Consider the following 17404-nt stretch of genomic DNA (forward strand, 5'->3'; position numbering starts at 1 on the left):
CAGAGAGCCATTGAAGAACCCCTGAAGGGTATGGAAGGAGGAGGAGGAGGAGGAGGAGGAGGACCATTGAAGAACATGGAGGTCCTGAAGACATTCCTGGGAGGAGGAGAAGAAGAAGAAATGACTCTGGAGGACTTCCTGCAGAGAGCCATCAAAAAATCCCTGAAGAGTAAGAACGGCCACCTGGACCTCTTTGTCCGCTTCCTTTACGGCCTCTCACTGGAGTCCAACCAGAGTCTGTTAGGAGGCCTGCTGGGTCACACAGAGAACAGTCCAGAGAGCATCCAGAGAGTCATCAACAACCTGAAGGAGATGAAAAATACAGATGATGATCTCTCTCCTGACAGATTCATCAACATCTTCCACTGTCTGATGGAGATGAACGACCACTCAGTACATCAGGAGATCCAACAGTACCTGAAGTCAGCGGACAGATCAAAGACAAGACTGTCTGAGAGCCAGTGTTCAGCTCTGGCCTTCATGCTGCTGACGTCAGAGGAGGTTCTGGAGGAGTTGGACCTGGACCTGCACCAATACAACACACCACAATGGGGGAAATCCAGACTACTCCCAGCTGTGAGGAACTGCAGAAAGGCTCGGTTAGTACTAGTCATGTGAATAGAAAACCTATTGGAATAGAATCAATCTACCATCACACCTAATTACTATAATAATCAGGTCTCAAAGTGTGTGTGTGTGTGTGTGTGTGTGTGTGTGTGTGTGTGTGTGTGTGTGTGTGTGTGTGTGTGTGTGTGTGTGTGTGTGTGTGTGTGTGTGTGTGTGTGTGTGTGTGTGTGTGTGTGTGTGTGTGTGTGTGTGTGTGTGTGTGTGTGTGTGTGTGTGTGTAATATTTATACAGCATTTTTGCCTAAATGGAACTGACGCACAGAGAACAAAGTAAAAATAATAAATAAGATAACATTCATAGATCCATACAAGTTACACACTGTAGTATTAATACATATATTTATACATATTAATCCATTCTGGACGGGAACCCCTTTTGGTGTTTTAACTAAGCATTATGTTATACTTTAGCTATTGAAAAATAGCAGATCTACAAGCTCGTAGCGCGCCACCGAGTGGCGCGCTACGAGCTTATAGTTCTGCTATTTTTGAAAAATCGTAAAAATGCGGCACAGATCTTTTAATATATATTCTTTCAGAGCGAACGTTTTTTCAGGCCTAAATGGGTTAATATATTAATACATATTATAACTGTAGTATTAATGCAGATTATCTGTCTTTCACTTTGATGTTTTCTGGTTCTCTGTTTTTATCTGACCTGCCAATATCTGACCAACTAGACTGTTCTTATCTGACCTGTCAATATCTGACCAACTAGACTGTTCTTATCTGACCTGTCAATATCTGACCAACTATACTGTTCTTATATGACCTGTCAATATCTGACCAACTAGACTGTTCTTATCTGACCTGTCAATATCTGACCAACTAGACTGTTCTTATCTGACCTGTCAATATCTGACCAACTAGACTGTTCTTATATGACCTGTCAATATCTGACCAACTAGACTGTTCTTATATGACCTGTCAATATCTGACCAACTAGACTGTTCTTATCTGACCTGTCAATATCTGACCAACTAGACTGTTCTTATATGACCTGTCAATATCTGACCAACTAGACTGTTCTTATATGACCTGTCAATATCTGACCAACTAGACTGTTCTTATATGACCTGTCAATATCTGACCAACTAGACTGTTCTTATCTGACCTGTCAATATCTGACCAACTAGACTGTTCTTATATGACCTGTCAATATCTGACCAACTAGACTGTTCTTATATGACCTGTCAATATCTGACCAACTAGACTGTTCTTATCTGACCTGTCAATATCTGACCAACTAGACTGTTCTTATATGACCTGTCAATATCTGACCAACTAGACTGTACATTTACATTACACTTTATAGTTCATTTCCTTGAACATGAACTTGATCTAATCTGTGTTGATAATCACTGATTTTACATCATCTACATTTTCAGACTTGTTGGCTGTGAACTCCAAAAGGCAGAATATGAGATCGTGTGTTCAGCTCTCAGCTCTAATCCTTCACATCTGAGAGAATTGGACATCAGTTATAATGACATAGAGGATCCATCCATGGACCTGCTCTCTGCTGCATTGAAGAGTCCAAACTGTCAACTGGAGATACTGAGGTCAGATTATTATTTAGATTAGTTCTGTTTTATTAGTTATAGTTTGATTCTAACAATAAGAGTGTGAATAAAGTTGACATCATGGTATCCCACACTGATTAGAATAATATTATGGTCAGAGTTTGTGTTGTCTAGTTCACTCTCTCACATGACAATGCTACAGTACAGTAACTACAATATGTGACCGAGCCTGGCAAAATGGTCCTCATCTCGCCAATAATGAAAAGGCGCTAAATAAACTAGATTTATTTTTGTGTGATTTTCGTTTTTTTCATATTAACATAGTTTGAATGTTGAAGAAGGTTTTCATTCCAACAGATTATTGATTTGGGTAATTTAATTGTATACATTTATAAGTCCAAAGTATGCTTGTTTTTTCGGTAACTTTACCTCTGTTTTGGGGGCGGAGAAGAGCAGTTCCGAGATTTGCATGTAGCTTTCGATTGGCCTTTGGAATGTCTTTGTCCTCAGGTTTCAGGCTCTCAGCTCATTAGCGTGCTTGTGTGTTTGTAAACACAGAATTGTTTAACATGGCTATAGTGCGAGGGGTTATACTTTACAGAAAATACTTACTTAAAGGGATAGTTCAGATTTTTTGAACTTAAGTTGTATGAAATACTTGCCATTAATATAGTGGTTGCAACTGTATTAATTGATTGCCCCAGTCCTGTGGTGGGAGTTCTGCTCTGGTTTTGGTCAATATTAAGTAGTTCCGGTCATTTTGTGGGGGGCACTGGGGCCACGCAGTAAAAGTAAATTAATCCACAAAACGAACGTAATTTGTATTGTTGACCTATTTCTAAAATATTAGCGCGACTTTCATTCAACTTTGACCCCTCTATCACAGGGAACTATTTTTTGGGCGTAGTGATATGGACACAAAAAACATAGTTCTGTGTGATAGAGGGGTAAAAAAAGAACGGAAGTTGCACTAATATTTTAGAAATAGGTCAACAAAACAAATGACGTTAGTTTTGTGGATTAATTTACTTTTAATGCGTGGCCCCAGTGCCCCCCCCCCCCCCCCCCCCCCCCCCCCACACACACACAAAATGACCGGAACTACTTAATATTGACCAAAACCAGAGCAGAACTCCCACCATGGGACTCGGGCAATCAATTAATACAGTTGCAACCACTATATTAATGGCAAGTATTTCATACAATTTCATACAAAAAATCTGAACTATCCCTTTAATACTAGTACGCATGCATGGCACATGATGCGCTGTGTGTGTGTGTGTGTGTGTGTGTGTGTGTGTGTGTGTGTGTGTGTGTGTGTGTGTGTGTGTGTGTGTGTGTGTGTGTGTGTGTGTGTGTGTGTGTGTGTGTGTGTGTGTGTGTGTGTGTGTGTGTGTGTGTGTGTGTGTGTGTGTGTGTTGCTGCCCACTGCGCAGTGAACACAGGCTCGGCGCGCGGCTCAGCTCCAACACGAGCCATATCGGTCCCAGGCAATGGTTTCCCCCGCCGTCAGACTCCCCAGTCCCGACATATTATATTATATTTCATTATATAGTGCTGTGATCTGTATTACCAGCGGACAATGATCTGTAGGCTGCCGCTACTGTACCCGGGGAGGAGGCGCCGCGTCGGGGTGGACTGACTGGAGCGCTCTGGGTTAGATTTTGACGGAGTGGAAAAATGATATCAAAGACACCGTTGAAATGACACTTTAACACTGTAGTAGTAGGCTCGCTAAAAACCATAACTCTATATGGACATAATAATAACATGCAGCGGGGTGTAATCAGCCCTCAACAGCTTCACAGTGTGGTGGTGGTGGTGGTATGTTCAAACGGGATACAAATCCAAAGAGTTTCAGTTGAATCAGTTGTAATTAAATCTGCGATTCATTTCAGCTGTGACCAATAGATAGAGATGCTTTGCAATGTGCGGTGTCGCACATTGCAAAGTGAAACAGTATGAAACTCATCAGCTCCGTAACGTTGTGCTAGAAAGGTGTGTGTGTGTGTGTGTGTGTGTGTGTGTGTGTGTGTGTGTGTGTGTGTGTGTGTGTGTGTGTGTGTGTGTGTGTGTGTGTGTGTGTGTGTGTGTGTGTGTGTGTGTGTGTGTGTGTGTGTGTGTGTGTGTGTGTGTGTGTGTGTGTGTGTGTGACAACTTAGTGTTAAAGTGCTAGTGTTTTCCTTCTTTCTTTTTAATCAATATCATTTTGTAGTCTACAGTGCCCTACAGCATGACTTTGGCTAGGGCCTATATTCTTTATATTTGTATATATTATTATGATTTGGAATGAATAAGCCTTTTGTGTGAACACGTGCCTTGCCTAGCCGAATAGGACTGTATTTTAACATGAATCATAATAAGGTTGGAACTTGAGAGCCAAATATTTTCTGAGGAGGTTCTGCTTGTTGTAAAAAGGTTGAGAACCACTGATTTAACCATATTTCTGTTGTCCTTTTCTTAATTGCATAGGCTCAAACATTCTTGTCTGGTTATCAATGGTAAAACATGTTTTAACTAATTAAATAGAGTTTTGCTTAAAAGTAATCCAAAAGTAACTGAAAGTAACCCCCTACTTTTTAAATTGTGGTACTCGGATTACGTTACTGACTACAACTTTTTTTTTTTTAGACTACAAGATTTGAGTTAAAATGTTCACTCTGTAAGTCTGTAATAATATATATTCAAAGATTTGAGGCACATTTTCACGATTTCTCAAAAATAGCAGACCTACAAGCTCATAGCACGGCACTCTGTGCTGCGCTATGAGCTTGTAGATCTGCTATTTTTCAATAGTTAAAACACCAAAAGGGGTTCCCGCCCAAAATGGGATAGACCGTACGGTTTAAAGTTGCTTTCTTTTCCATAACATGAATTTATTATATATATTATATACATACCACCATGCAACCACCATTCAGAGAAAGAGAGAGTGTGTGTGCGTGCGTGCGTGCGTGCGTGCTGGGTCATGCACATGGTGTGAAATGTTAATGTTATGTCCAGCAAAACATTGATGCGGTTTATCGTGTGACGGAAGCAGTGAGTTGAGTAGCCTCGGAAACCCAGACGTTTTTATTTCCAGGAGAGAAAAAAAAAGTCTGGGTCCGAGTCCACTTCAATTCGGCATAGAGTAGCGCAAACATCACTCACTCTCTGCTGATTTCTGATCGTCTGCACCTTTGTTAAATTGACACACACACGCACACATATACACACACACTCCTCTCTCTCTCTGTCGCTCTAAGTAATTAGTCTCATGTCTAGCAGCTGCGCATAGTTTCTGCCGGCGGATCCTGCCGGGAGCTGCCTATGCCATAAAAATCACACCCGTGTGAACTGAGTGGTGCAGTGACGTCACACACTAACCATAGCAACCATGCTCATATGTACGTGGGGCCACGTACAGGTACACGGGTACAGACACGGGTACACGGGTACAGACAAAGCTGGTTATTGGAGTGGTTTGCACCACTCAAAAAGCATAGGTGAGTTCCAGGCTATGAGTTGAGTGACTGGACTTTATAGATGTTTGTAGGGATTATAAATTCAGTCACACTGTTCTCATGTGATGTAGCATGAGGAGGATTATACCATCGTTTAACACAGGGCAGGGCAACTTTGATGATGGAGAGGAGCCACTATAGTTCCACACTCACTCCAGAGGAGCCACTATAGTTCCACACTCACTCCAGAGGGCCACTATAGTTCCACACTCACTCCAGAGGGCCACTATAGTTCCACACTCACTCCAGAGGGCCACTATAGTTCCACACTCACTCCAGAGGGCCACTATAGTTCCACACTCACTCCAGAGGAGGCACTATAGTTCCACACTCACTCCAGAGGGCCACTATAGTTCCACACTCACTCCAGAGGGCCACTATAGTTCCACACTCACTCCAGAGGGCCACTATAGTTCCACACTCACTCCAGAGGGCCACTATAGTTCCACACTCACTCCAGAGGGCCACTATAGTTCCACACTCACTCCAGAGGGTCACTATAGTTCCACACTCACTCCAGAGGGCCACTATAGTTCCACACTCACTCCAGAGGGCCACTATAGTGCCACACTCACTCCAGAGGGCCACTATAGTTCCACACTCACTCCAGAGGGCCACTATAGTTCCACACTCACTCCAGAGGGCCATGCAGATTGCATATTACTGTCGTAGCAAAATAATAGCCGATCTACAAGCTCATTGCTCATTGCTATTTTTTCATTTAAATCCTGAATATGTTTCTGCTATATTTGAATTGGAATACTAATATAGACTAATTAAAGTAATTAAAATAATTAAAGCGTGTCATGTTTGCATGTTTGGAAATGCAAGAAATCAATAACATAGTTCAGTATTCAGAATTTCAGATATAACCTGTGGGCCGCATTAAGTGAAGGTGGGGGCCCGCATTTGGCCCCCGGGCCGCCAGTTGCCCATGTATGATTCTGCAAAATATGCAAAATAATGTCTTCTAAATCAATCATTTCAGTTTTCTGGAAAAACCCCATGTTTCTATGTCAGTGGTTTCTCAAACTATTTCATGTCAAGGACCCCCAACATTATCTGTAATTGGCCGCCGACCCCCATCTGAAAATATGTTGTTCCAGGGACCCCCCCCCCCCCCCCCCCCCCCAGAAGCAAAGATATGAGTTAAAAACGTTCGCTCTGAAAGAATATATAATCAAAGACTTGCATCACATTTCACGATTTTTCAAAAATAGCAGATCTACAAGCTCGTAGCGCGGCACTCGGTGCCGCGCTACGAGCTTGTAGATCTGCTATTTTTCAATAGTATAACGTAATGCATAAAACACCAAAAGGCGTTCCCGCCCTGAACGGGTTAAGGAGTACTAAGTACTCACTCACATGATTTACTGAAGTAAAAGTATTCATAAGTACCTATTGTAGTAGTACAGTAAAGTACAGGAACGGTGTTCAGAATTCACTTGAGTAAAAGTTTCAAAAGTATTGGCACTAAAATACGATTTATTATTATTTGAAGCAAATGTGCTCATTTGGGCAGAAAGAAGCCATTCAAACGTCGTTTGAAAATAGCAGATCTACAAGCTCGGTCACAAGGCGTGTGTAGTAATAATCAAAATCTACAAAGTACGTTTTCAAATGAATTGTAGTCGAGTAATAAAAGTATTAGCCTATACAATATTTGCCTTTGAGATGCAAAGTAGAAGTAAAAATATTGGAACATTTCAAGTATCCTATGTATATAGTATAGGCTAGCAGGTCCTTTTCATGTCAAGGACCCCCAAATTGACACTAATTAGCCCTGCGGACCCCCGTTAGAAAAGATACGCCAGGGACCCCCCATGAGAGAAGATCTTCACGGCTCTAGCAATGATTCTCAACCCGTTTCATTTCAAGGACCCCCAGGTTGACATGCATGCATTAGTCTACGGACCCCCCATTTAATGGCTTTTCTATCTCTGGGACCCCCCAATTTATATTGTAAAAATCAATGTTAATTTAACTCTCAGAGTGTACAAATGGAACCAAATTGGTTCCATTTGTACACTCAGAGTTATAGACCCATGTACTGTGACATTACCCCTCCATGAGGGTCTATAGCAGGGTTCCCCAATAGGCGGCCCGCGGGCCATTTGCGGCCCTTGTGGCCCCTGGAAGAATTTAAACAAAATGTTTTTGTTTTGTTTTGGGGGGGTGTCCCAGATATAAATGGCATTAAATGGGGGTCAGTAGCCTATGCATGTCAAACTGGGCACCCCCTCAAGGACCACTGTTGGTCCCCGGACCACTGGTTGAGAACCATTTTAAATTAATTAATGAAAAAAAAAACCCAATTTTTCGCGCATGCGGACTCGGTCCCCAGCCTGGTTCCCTAGTCAAAATATGGCCCTTGAGGAACATTAATTGGGGAACCCTGGTCTATAGATCCAATCTCATGTGACATTCATGCTTATCAGACCGTAATTAAAATGCCGCTATACAAATGTGTGTCTTTCTAAACCAAGGCTCTGTGATACAGTGATTGGTTGATTGGTTGATTGATTGATTGATTAAGTATTTATTAACAGTTTGCAGAATTACAGTACATTTCAAGCACAACTCAAATATACAAAGACTGTTAACTGTGAGTGGACGACACCACAAGCATTACACTTGTTTACAAGAGGGTCCACCTTGTTCAATTCATCAGAACATTTAGAGATGTACAACATATGCACTTGTATATAACCATAAACAGGAGATCATCATAAAAGGAGGTGTAAGTATAGTATACATGTCTTTAAACCAAGGCTGTGATACAGTAAATATGCTAGACTATGATTTATATGAATGGATGATCCAACCACATTATGCAGCATCAAAAATAAGGAGGTCAGTTATTCAATCACAATTATGTGATCCATCATGGCTGCTATAGGGGATTATCATTATCAATGCTACGGTACAGTAACTACAATATGTGATCCATCATGGCTGCTAGGGGATTATCATTATCAATGCTACGGTACAGTAACTACAATATGTGATCCATCATGGCTGCTAGGGGATTATCATTATCAATGCTACGGTACAGTAACTACAATATGTGATCCATCATGGCTGCTAGGGGATTATCATTATCAATGCTACGGTACAGTAACTACAATATGTGAACTAATGAGGCACAGTGATTACAGTATGTAGAGCGATGTTGACACGCACACACACGCACAGATTTTCTTTCCATCTCTTGGGGTCTTTACTCCAAAACTGTTATTCAGTCCAGATATTTCATGTGTAATTACAGACTTGCTGGCTGTACCTTCACACAGACAGGATTTGAAGTTCTGCTCTCAGCTCTCAGCTCTAATCTTCTCCATCTGAGAGAATTGGACCTCAGTTTCATCTGCCTGCAGGAATCACAACTGCTCCAGCTCTCTGCGTTACTGAAGAGTCCACAGTGTGGACTGAAGATCCTGGGGTAAATAATGTGTGTTCTCTCTGTGTGGATCTCTACTCGAACATCAACAGCACTTTGTTAAATGTGTATTTCTCTGCAGGTTGTCAGGCTGTGGAGTCACAGAGGAAGGCTGTTCTTCTCTGGCTTCAGCTGTGACCTCCAACCCCTCCTCCCAGCTGAAACAGCTGGACTTGAACTTCAGCCACTTAGGAGACTCTGCTCTGAAGGAGCTGTCTGCTGCCCTGGAGACTGTCAAGTGAGTCGACTATAGGACTGTGTCCATGTTGGTCAGTAGACTATAGGACTGTGTCCATGTTGGTCAGTAGACTATAGGACTGTGTCCATGTTGGTCAGTAGACTATAGGACTGTGTCCATGTTGGTCAGTAGACTATAGGACTGTGTCCATGTTGGTCAGTAGACTATAGGACTGTGTCCATGTTGGTGGTCAGTAGACTATAGGACTGTGTCCATGTTGGTCAGTAGACTATAGGACTGTGTCCATGTTGGTCAGTAGACTATAGGACTGTGTCCATGTTGGTCAGTAGACTATAGGACTGTGTCCATGTTGGTCAGTAGACTATAGGACTGTGTCCATGTTGGTCAGTAGACTATAGGACTGTGTCCATGTTGGTCAGTAGACTATAGGACTGTGTCCATGTTGGTCAGTAGACTATAGGACTGTGTCCATGTTGGTCAGTAGACTATAGGACTGTGTCCATGTTGGTCAGTAGACTATAGGACTGTGTCCATGGTGGTCAGTAGACTATAGGACTGTGTCCATGTTGGTGGTCAGTAGACTATAGGACTGTGTCCATGTTGGTCAGTAGACTATAGCAGGGGTTCTCAACCCGTGGGTCGCGACCCCTCGGGGGGTCGCCAAATTATTTTAGGGGGTCCCCAAATTATTTTCAAAAAAAAAAAGATAAAAAAAAAAATAATCACGATTTTTCAAAAATAGCAGATCTACAAGCTCATAGCGCGCCACTCGGTGGCGCGCTATGAGCTTGTAGATCTGCTATTTTTAAATAGCTAAATTATAACAATGCTTAAAACACAAAGGGGTTCCCGCCCAAAATGGTTTAAGGTTATTGTAGCAGTCAATTTATATTGGGGGTCGGGAGGGGGCGGGGCGGGGGTCCCGAGACGTTGCCAAAGCATTTTCAGGGGTCCCCGGCCAAAAACGTTGAGAACCCCTGGACTATAGGACTGTGTCCATGTTGGTCAGTAGACTATAGGACTGTGTCCATGTTGGTCAGTAGACTATAGGACTGTGTCCATGTTGGTCAGTAGACTATAGGACTGCGTCCATGTTGGTCAGTAGACTATAGGACTGTGTCCATGTTGGTCAGTAGACTATAGGACTGTGTCCATGTTGGTCAGTAGACTATAGGACTGTGTCCATGTTGGTCAGTAGACTATAGGACTGTGTCCATGTTGGTCAGTAGACTATAGGACTGCGTCCATGTTGGTCAGTAGACTATAGGACTGTGTCCATGTTGGTCAGTAGACTATAGGACTGTGTCCATGTTGGTCAGTAGACTATAGGACTGTGTCCATGTTGGTCAGTAGACTATAGGACTGTGTCCATGTTGGTCAGTAGACTATAGGACTGTGTCCATGTTGGTCAGTAGACTATAGGACTGTGTCCATGGTGGTCAGTAGACTATAGGACTGTGTCCATGTTGGTCAGTAGACTATAGGACTGTGTCCATGTTGGTCAGTAGACTATAGGACTGTGTCCATGTTGGTCAGTAGACTATAGGACTGTGTCCATGTTGGTCAGTAGACTATAGGACTGTGTCCATGTTGGTCAGTAGACTATAGGACTGTGTCCATGTTGGTCAGTAGACTATAGGACTGTGTCCATGTTGGTCAGTAGACTATAGGACTGTGTCCATGTTGGTCAGTAGACTATAGGACTGTGTCTATGTTGGTCAGTAGACTATAGGACTGTGTCCATGTTGGTCAGTAGACTATAGGACTGTGTCCATGGTGGTCAGTAGACTATAGGACTGTGTCCATGGTGGTCAGTAGACTATAGGACTGTGTCCATGGTGGTCAGTAGACTATAGGACTGTGTCCATGTTGGTGGTCAGTAGACTATAGGACTGTGTCCATGTTGGTCAGTAGACTATAGCAGGGGTTCTCAACCCGTGGGTCGCGACCCCTCGGGGGGTCGCCAAATTATTTTAGGGGGTCCCCAAATTATTTTCAAAAAAAAATCACGATTTTTCATAAATAGCAGACCTACAAGCTCGTTGCGCGCCACTCGGTGGCGCGCTATGAGCTTGTAGATCTGCTATTTTTAAATAGCTAAATTATAACAATGCTTAAAACACAAAGGGGTTCCCGCCCAAAATGGTTTAAGGTTATTGTAGCAGTCAATTTATATTGGGGGTCGGGAGGGGGCGGGGCGGGGGTCCCGAGACGTTGCCAAAGCATTTTCGGGGGTCCCCGGCCAAAAACGTTGAGAACCCCTGGACTATAGGACTGTGTCCATGTTGGTCAGTAGACTATAGGACTGTGTCCATGTTGGTCAGTAGACTATAGGACTGCGTCCATGTTGGTCAGTAGACTATAGGACTGCGTCCATGTTGGTCAGTAGACTATAGGACTGTGTCCATGTTGGTCAGTAGACTATAGGACTGTGTATATGTTGGTCAGTAGACTATAGGACTGTGTCCATGTTGGTCAGTAGACTATAGGACTGTGTCCATGTTGGTCAGTAGACTATAGGACTGTGTCCATGTTGGTCAGTAGACTATAGGACTGTGTCCATGTTGGTCAGTAGACTATAGGACTGTGTCCATGTTGGTCAGTAGACTATAGGACTGTGTCCATGTTGGTCAGTAGACTATAGGACTGTGTCCATGTTGGTCAGTAGACTATAGGACTGTGTCCATGTTGGTCAGTAGACTATAGGACTGTGTCCATGTTGGTCAGTAGACTATAGGACTGTGTCCATGTTGGTCAGTAGACTATAGGACTGTGTCCATGTTGGTCAGTAGACTATAGGACTGTGTCTATGTTAGTCAGTAGACTATAGGACTGTGTCCATGTTGGTCAGTAGACTATAGGACTGTGTCCATGTTGGTCAGTAGACTATAGGACTGTGTCCATGTTGGTCAGTAGACTATAGGACTGTGTCCATGTTGGTCAGTAGACTATAGGACTGTGTCCATGTTGGTCAGTAGACTATAGGACTGTGTCCATGTTGGTCAGTAGACTATAGGACTGTGTCCATGTTGGTCAGTAGACTATAGGACTGTGTCCATGTTGGTCAGTAGACTATAGGACTGTGTCCATGTTGGTCAGTAGACTATAGGACTGTCCATGGTGGTCAGTAGACTATAGGACTGTGTCCATGTTGGTCAGTAGACTATAGGACTGTGTCCATGTTGGTCAGTAGACTATAGGACTGTGTCCATGTTGGTCAGTACAGTGTAGAATGTTTAACTGGCCAGGCGGACCCATAAAGTCCAGATAGAAGTATCAGTGTTCTTATAAATGACATCATAATCTATAACTTAACACACAGAGAAAGACTGTTTAAACAGGGGTGGCAGTGGATCAGCGGTAGAGTGGCCGGATGGGAACCGTGAGGTTCCCGGTTCGATCCCGGGCTTAAGTGTTAGTGAGTTAGTGTTAAGAGTTAGTGTCGAAGTGTCCTTGAGCAAGACTCTGAACCCCTGATTGCTCCTGATGTGCAGGTTGGTGCCTTGCATGGTTTCCTCCGCCATTGGTGTGTGAATGTGTGTGTGAATGTAATGCACAATCTATGTAAAGGTGTGTGTGTGTGTGTGTGTGTGTGTGTGTGTGTGTGTGTGTGTGTGTGTGTGTGTGTGTGTGTGTGTGTGTGTGCAATGCACAATCTATGTAAAGGTGTATGTGTGTGTGAAATGTGAATGGGTGAATGTAATGCACAATCTATGTAAAGGTGTGTGAATCCAAATCTGAGAGATGTGTCTTAATCACATGACCATAGAGATATGGTACCAATGTGTGTGATGTTTGGACAGAGTCTTAATCACATGACCATAGAGATATGGTACCAATGTGTGTGATGTTTGGACAGAGTCTTAATCACATGACCATAGAGATATGGTACCAATGTGTGTGATGTTTGGACAGAGTCTTAATCACATGACCATAGAGATATGGTACCAATGTGTGTGATGTTTGGACAGAGTCTTAATCACATGACCATAGAGATATGGTACCAATGTGTGTGATGTTTGGACAGAGTCTGTGGGAGAATGATGACATTCTCAGCAGAGGTTTTGACTTGATTCATTGTTGTTCTACTTCCTACAGTGTGAATCATGGAGGAGAACACTGGACTAAACCTCAACGCTGTGAGTCTGTCTGTCTGTCTGTCTGTCTGTCTGTCTGTCTGTCTGTCTGTCTGTCTGTCTGTCTGTCTGTCTCACTGGGGTCCCTCAGGGATCTATCCTCGGACCCTCCTTTTATCTCTACACCAAATCTGCTGAAAATATCAGATCTTCAAGCTCACAACGTGTTGCGTTGCAACATGTTGTGGAACTGATTTGAAGTTCCTCAGGGCTCTGTTTCCCTCTACACCGCACACACACACACACGCACGCACGCGCGCACACACACACACACACACACACACACACACACACAAACTTTCTATATCAGATGTACAAGTTCGCAGCGCGCAGTGATGTGCTGTGAGCTTGCTGCTATTTTTAAATAGCCAACGTATATACTGTAGTGTGTGTGTGTGTGTGTGTGTGTGTGTGTGTGTGTGTGTGTGTGTGTGTGTGTGTGTGTGTGTGTGTGTGTGTGTGTGTGTGTGTGTGTGTGTGTGTGTGTGTGTGTGTGTGTGTGTGTGTGTGTGTGTGTGTGTGTGTGTGTGTGTGTGTGTGTGTGTGTGTGTGTGTTTAATGTATTTAATGTGTACTGTGTTGTTTTCTCATCAGATTTCCAGCGTCTCACTCTGGACACAAACACAGCAAACAGTGACCTCTCTCTGTCTGAGAACAACAGGAAGGTGACACGGGATGGTCAGGATCATTCATATCCTGATCATCCTGACAGGTTTGAGTTCTGGCAGCAGGTTCTGAGTTCAGATAGTCTAGATGAACGCTGCTACAGTGAGATGGAGTTCAGTGGACGGGTTCTGATAGGAGTGACTGACAGAGACATCAGTAGGAAAGGAACGGGTGGGTACTGTAGGCTTGGAGGGAATAAACAGTCCTGGAGTCTGTACTGTAGAGAGGGTCACCATGGTAACGCTTACTATGTCACACACAATAGTAAGCAGACTCTCCTTCCTATCCGTCCCTCTGGCTCCACCAGAGTAGCAGTGTATCTGGACCGTCCCGCTGGGACTCTGTCCTTCTACAGAGTGTTAGAGGACACTCTGACTCACCTGTACACCTTCCAGGCCACGTTCACTGGACCTCTATACGCTGGGTTCTGGGTTGGTCCTGACTCCTCTGTGTCTCTGTGTGAGGACAGACAGTCTGTGAGGACAGACAGACAGGCTGTGAGGACAGACAGACAGACAGACATGCTGTGAGGACAGACATGCTGTGAGGACAGACAGGCTGTGAGGACAGACAGACAGGCTGTGAGGACAGACAGACAGGCTGTGAGGACAGACAGACAGGCTGTGAGGACAGACAGACAGTGTGTTATATTATAATGTAATAATCAGGAACAGGTGTGGTGGGGTGGGCGGGTGCTTACAGAGGGGGGTCATCTGGGGTCACCGTTAGGGTCATTTGGGGTCACTGTTAGGGTTATTTGGGGTCACTGTTAGGGTCATTTGGGGTCACTGTTAGGGTCATTTGGGGTCACTGTTAGGGTTATTTGGGGTCACTGTTAGGGTTATTTGGGGTCACTGTTAGGGTTATTTGGGGTCACTGTTAGGGTCATTTGGGGTCACTGTTAGGGTCATCTGGGGTCAATGCAGATCTACAAGCTCACAATGCCACAACCGCTCATCACTCCACTGGCTCCCTGCCTGAGAGCCCCACAGAGGGTTGAACTGTGGAACCCCCTCCCCGCCCAATGAGAGCCCCACAGAGGGTTGAACTGTGGAACCCCCTCCCCGCCCAATGAGAGCCTCACAGAGGGTTGAACTGTGGAACCCCCTCCCCGCCCAATGAGAGCCCCACAGAGGGTTGAACTGTGGAACCCCCTCCCCGCCCAATGAGAGCCTCACAGAGGGTTGAACTGTGGGACCCCCTCCCCGCCCAATGAGAGCCTCACAGAGGGTTGAACTGTGGAACCCCCTCTCCGCCCAATGAGAGCCTCACAGAGGGTTGAACTGTGGAACCCCCTCTCCGCCCAATGAGAGCCCCACAGAGGGTTGAACTGTGGAACCCCCTCTCCGCCCAATGAGAGCCCCACAGAGGGTTGAACTGTGGAACCCCCTCTCCGCCCAATGAGAGCCTCACAGAGGGTTGAACTGTGGAACCCCCTCCCCGCCCAATGAGAGCCTCACAGAGGGTTGAACTGTGGGACCCCCTCCCCGCCCAATGAGAGCCTCACAGAGGGTTGAACTGTGGAACCCCCTCCCCGCCCAATGAGAGCCTCACAGAGGGTTGAACTGTGGGACCCCCTCCCCGCCCAATGAGAGCCTCACAGAGGGTTGAACTGTGGAACCCCCTCCCCGCCCAATGAGAGCCTCACAGAGGGTTGAACTGTGGAACCCCCTCCCCGCCCAATGAGAGCCTCACAGAGGGTTGAACTGTGGGACCCCCTCCCCGCCCAATGAGAGCCCCACAGAGGGTTGAACTGTGGGACCCCCTCCCCGCCCAATGAGAGCCTCACAGAGGGTTGAACTGTGGGACCCCCTCCCCGCCCAATGAGAGCCTCACAGAGGGTTGAACTGTGGAACCCCCTCCCCGCCCAATGAGAGCCTCACAGAGGGTTGAACTGTGGAACCCCCTCCCCGCCCAATGAGAGCCTCACAGAGGGTTGAACTGTGGAACCCCCTCCCCGCCCAATGAGAGCCTCACAGAGGGTTGAACTGTGGAACCCCCTCCCCGCCCAATGAGAGCCCCACAGAGGGTTGAACTGTGGAACCCCCTCCCCGCCCAATGAGAGCCTCACAGAGGGTTGAACTGTGGAACCCCCTCCCCGCCCAATGAGAGCCCCACAGAGGGTTGAACTGTGGAACCCCCTCCCCGCCCAATGAGAGCCCCACAGAGGGTTGAACTGTGGAACCCCCTCCCCGCCCAATGAGAGCCCCACAGAGGGTTGACTCATTTAAGAGAGGACTTAAGACTTTCCTTTTTAACAAAGCGTTTTTATATCTTGCCCTTTTTGTTTTAAATTGATGTGTTCCCTTTTCTTAGATGGTTTTAATGCTTCTTGTGTTTTTATTTGTATTCTTTTGCATTTGCTCACTGTAGCACTTTGAGATTATAAATAAAATCCATTATTATTATTATTATTAAAACCGAGTCAAAGTAAATGTAACTCAATTCCAAGTTTCTGTCAGGATGTAGAGAACATTTAAACATGGATATTGTAGTTTTATTGATAATGGATGAGAGAACATTTAAACATGAAAATTGTAGTTTTATTCATAATGGATGAGATAACATTTAAACATGGATATAGTTTTATTGATAATGGACAAATTGAACATTTACTCAAATTTAGGGGTTTTGTAAATCATTGTATTTTAACTATAAAATGTAATTTCACTGTTATGTTGAACCTTTCATGTTTATTATTTACTCATATCTTCAATAACATGTAACCAGTGCTTGTTGTGTTTACATTGTGCACAAAATGCTTTAATTAAAACCTTATCATGTAAATCCACTTTAAAACGGTGTAATCTGTGATAAAGTATTCCACAGCGGCGGTCTAACGACAACAGACCGGGCAGCGCGCGGCTTGTTCCTCCGGCAGATTCGCCACATTGTAAACAATAGGGACTCAATTTCCCATAAGCCTTTGCACGACGCCGGCGCGACGCGATGACGTCATCAAAACGCGCCTCGGATCCCATTCTGTCCGGTGGATTGCCCGTATGACTTAAAGGACCACTTCACCACTTTTCAACATCTCTTCATAAAATTGGTCCTCACTAATGTTCATGATAAAACACCACCATTTTCTCCTACTCAGTCTGTGTCTCATAGGAGGGCTTTGGGCAGTTCGGACACCCGTCCACCAGTGACATCATCATTAGGCAGATTTTTTTTTTAAACAAGATTTGTTTTTAAAATATATTTAGATTATTATTATCGTGAGAACGATGGCTTCAACTTTTGCATTGCAACTTTTCACCATCGATGATGTCACTGGTGGACAGGTTTCTGAACTGCCCACAGCCTTC

General features: G+C 44.6%; 1 protein-coding gene across 1 annotated transcript in view; it reads left to right on the forward strand.

The window, feature by feature from the left end:
* The window catches only part of LOC306918050 (NACHT, LRR and PYD domains-containing protein 3-like), a 30560-nt gene extending 15211 nt beyond the window's left edge, over positions 1-15349 (forward strand). Inside the window, exons 8-13 of the mRNA XM_079530943.1 lie at positions 41-599; positions 2016-2189; positions 8922-9095; positions 9175-9330; positions 13390-13430; positions 14022-15349. Coding sequence (XP_079387069.1) covers positions 41-599; positions 2016-2189; positions 8922-9095; positions 9175-9330; positions 13390-13430; positions 14022-14623 — 1706 coding nt within the window. The 3' untranslated portion in view covers positions 14624-15349. The remainder of the gene's footprint in view (positions 1-40; positions 600-2015; positions 2190-8921; positions 9096-9174; positions 9331-13389; positions 13431-14021) is intronic.
* Positions 15350-17404: the final 2055 nt, after the last annotated feature.

Source organism: Electrona antarctica (genome assembly GCF_951216825.1).
Source record: "Electrona antarctica genome assembly, contig: scaffold_364, whole genome shotgun sequence".
Classification (NCBI taxonomy): domain Eukaryota; kingdom Metazoa; phylum Chordata; class Actinopteri; order Myctophiformes; family Myctophidae; genus Electrona; species Electrona antarctica.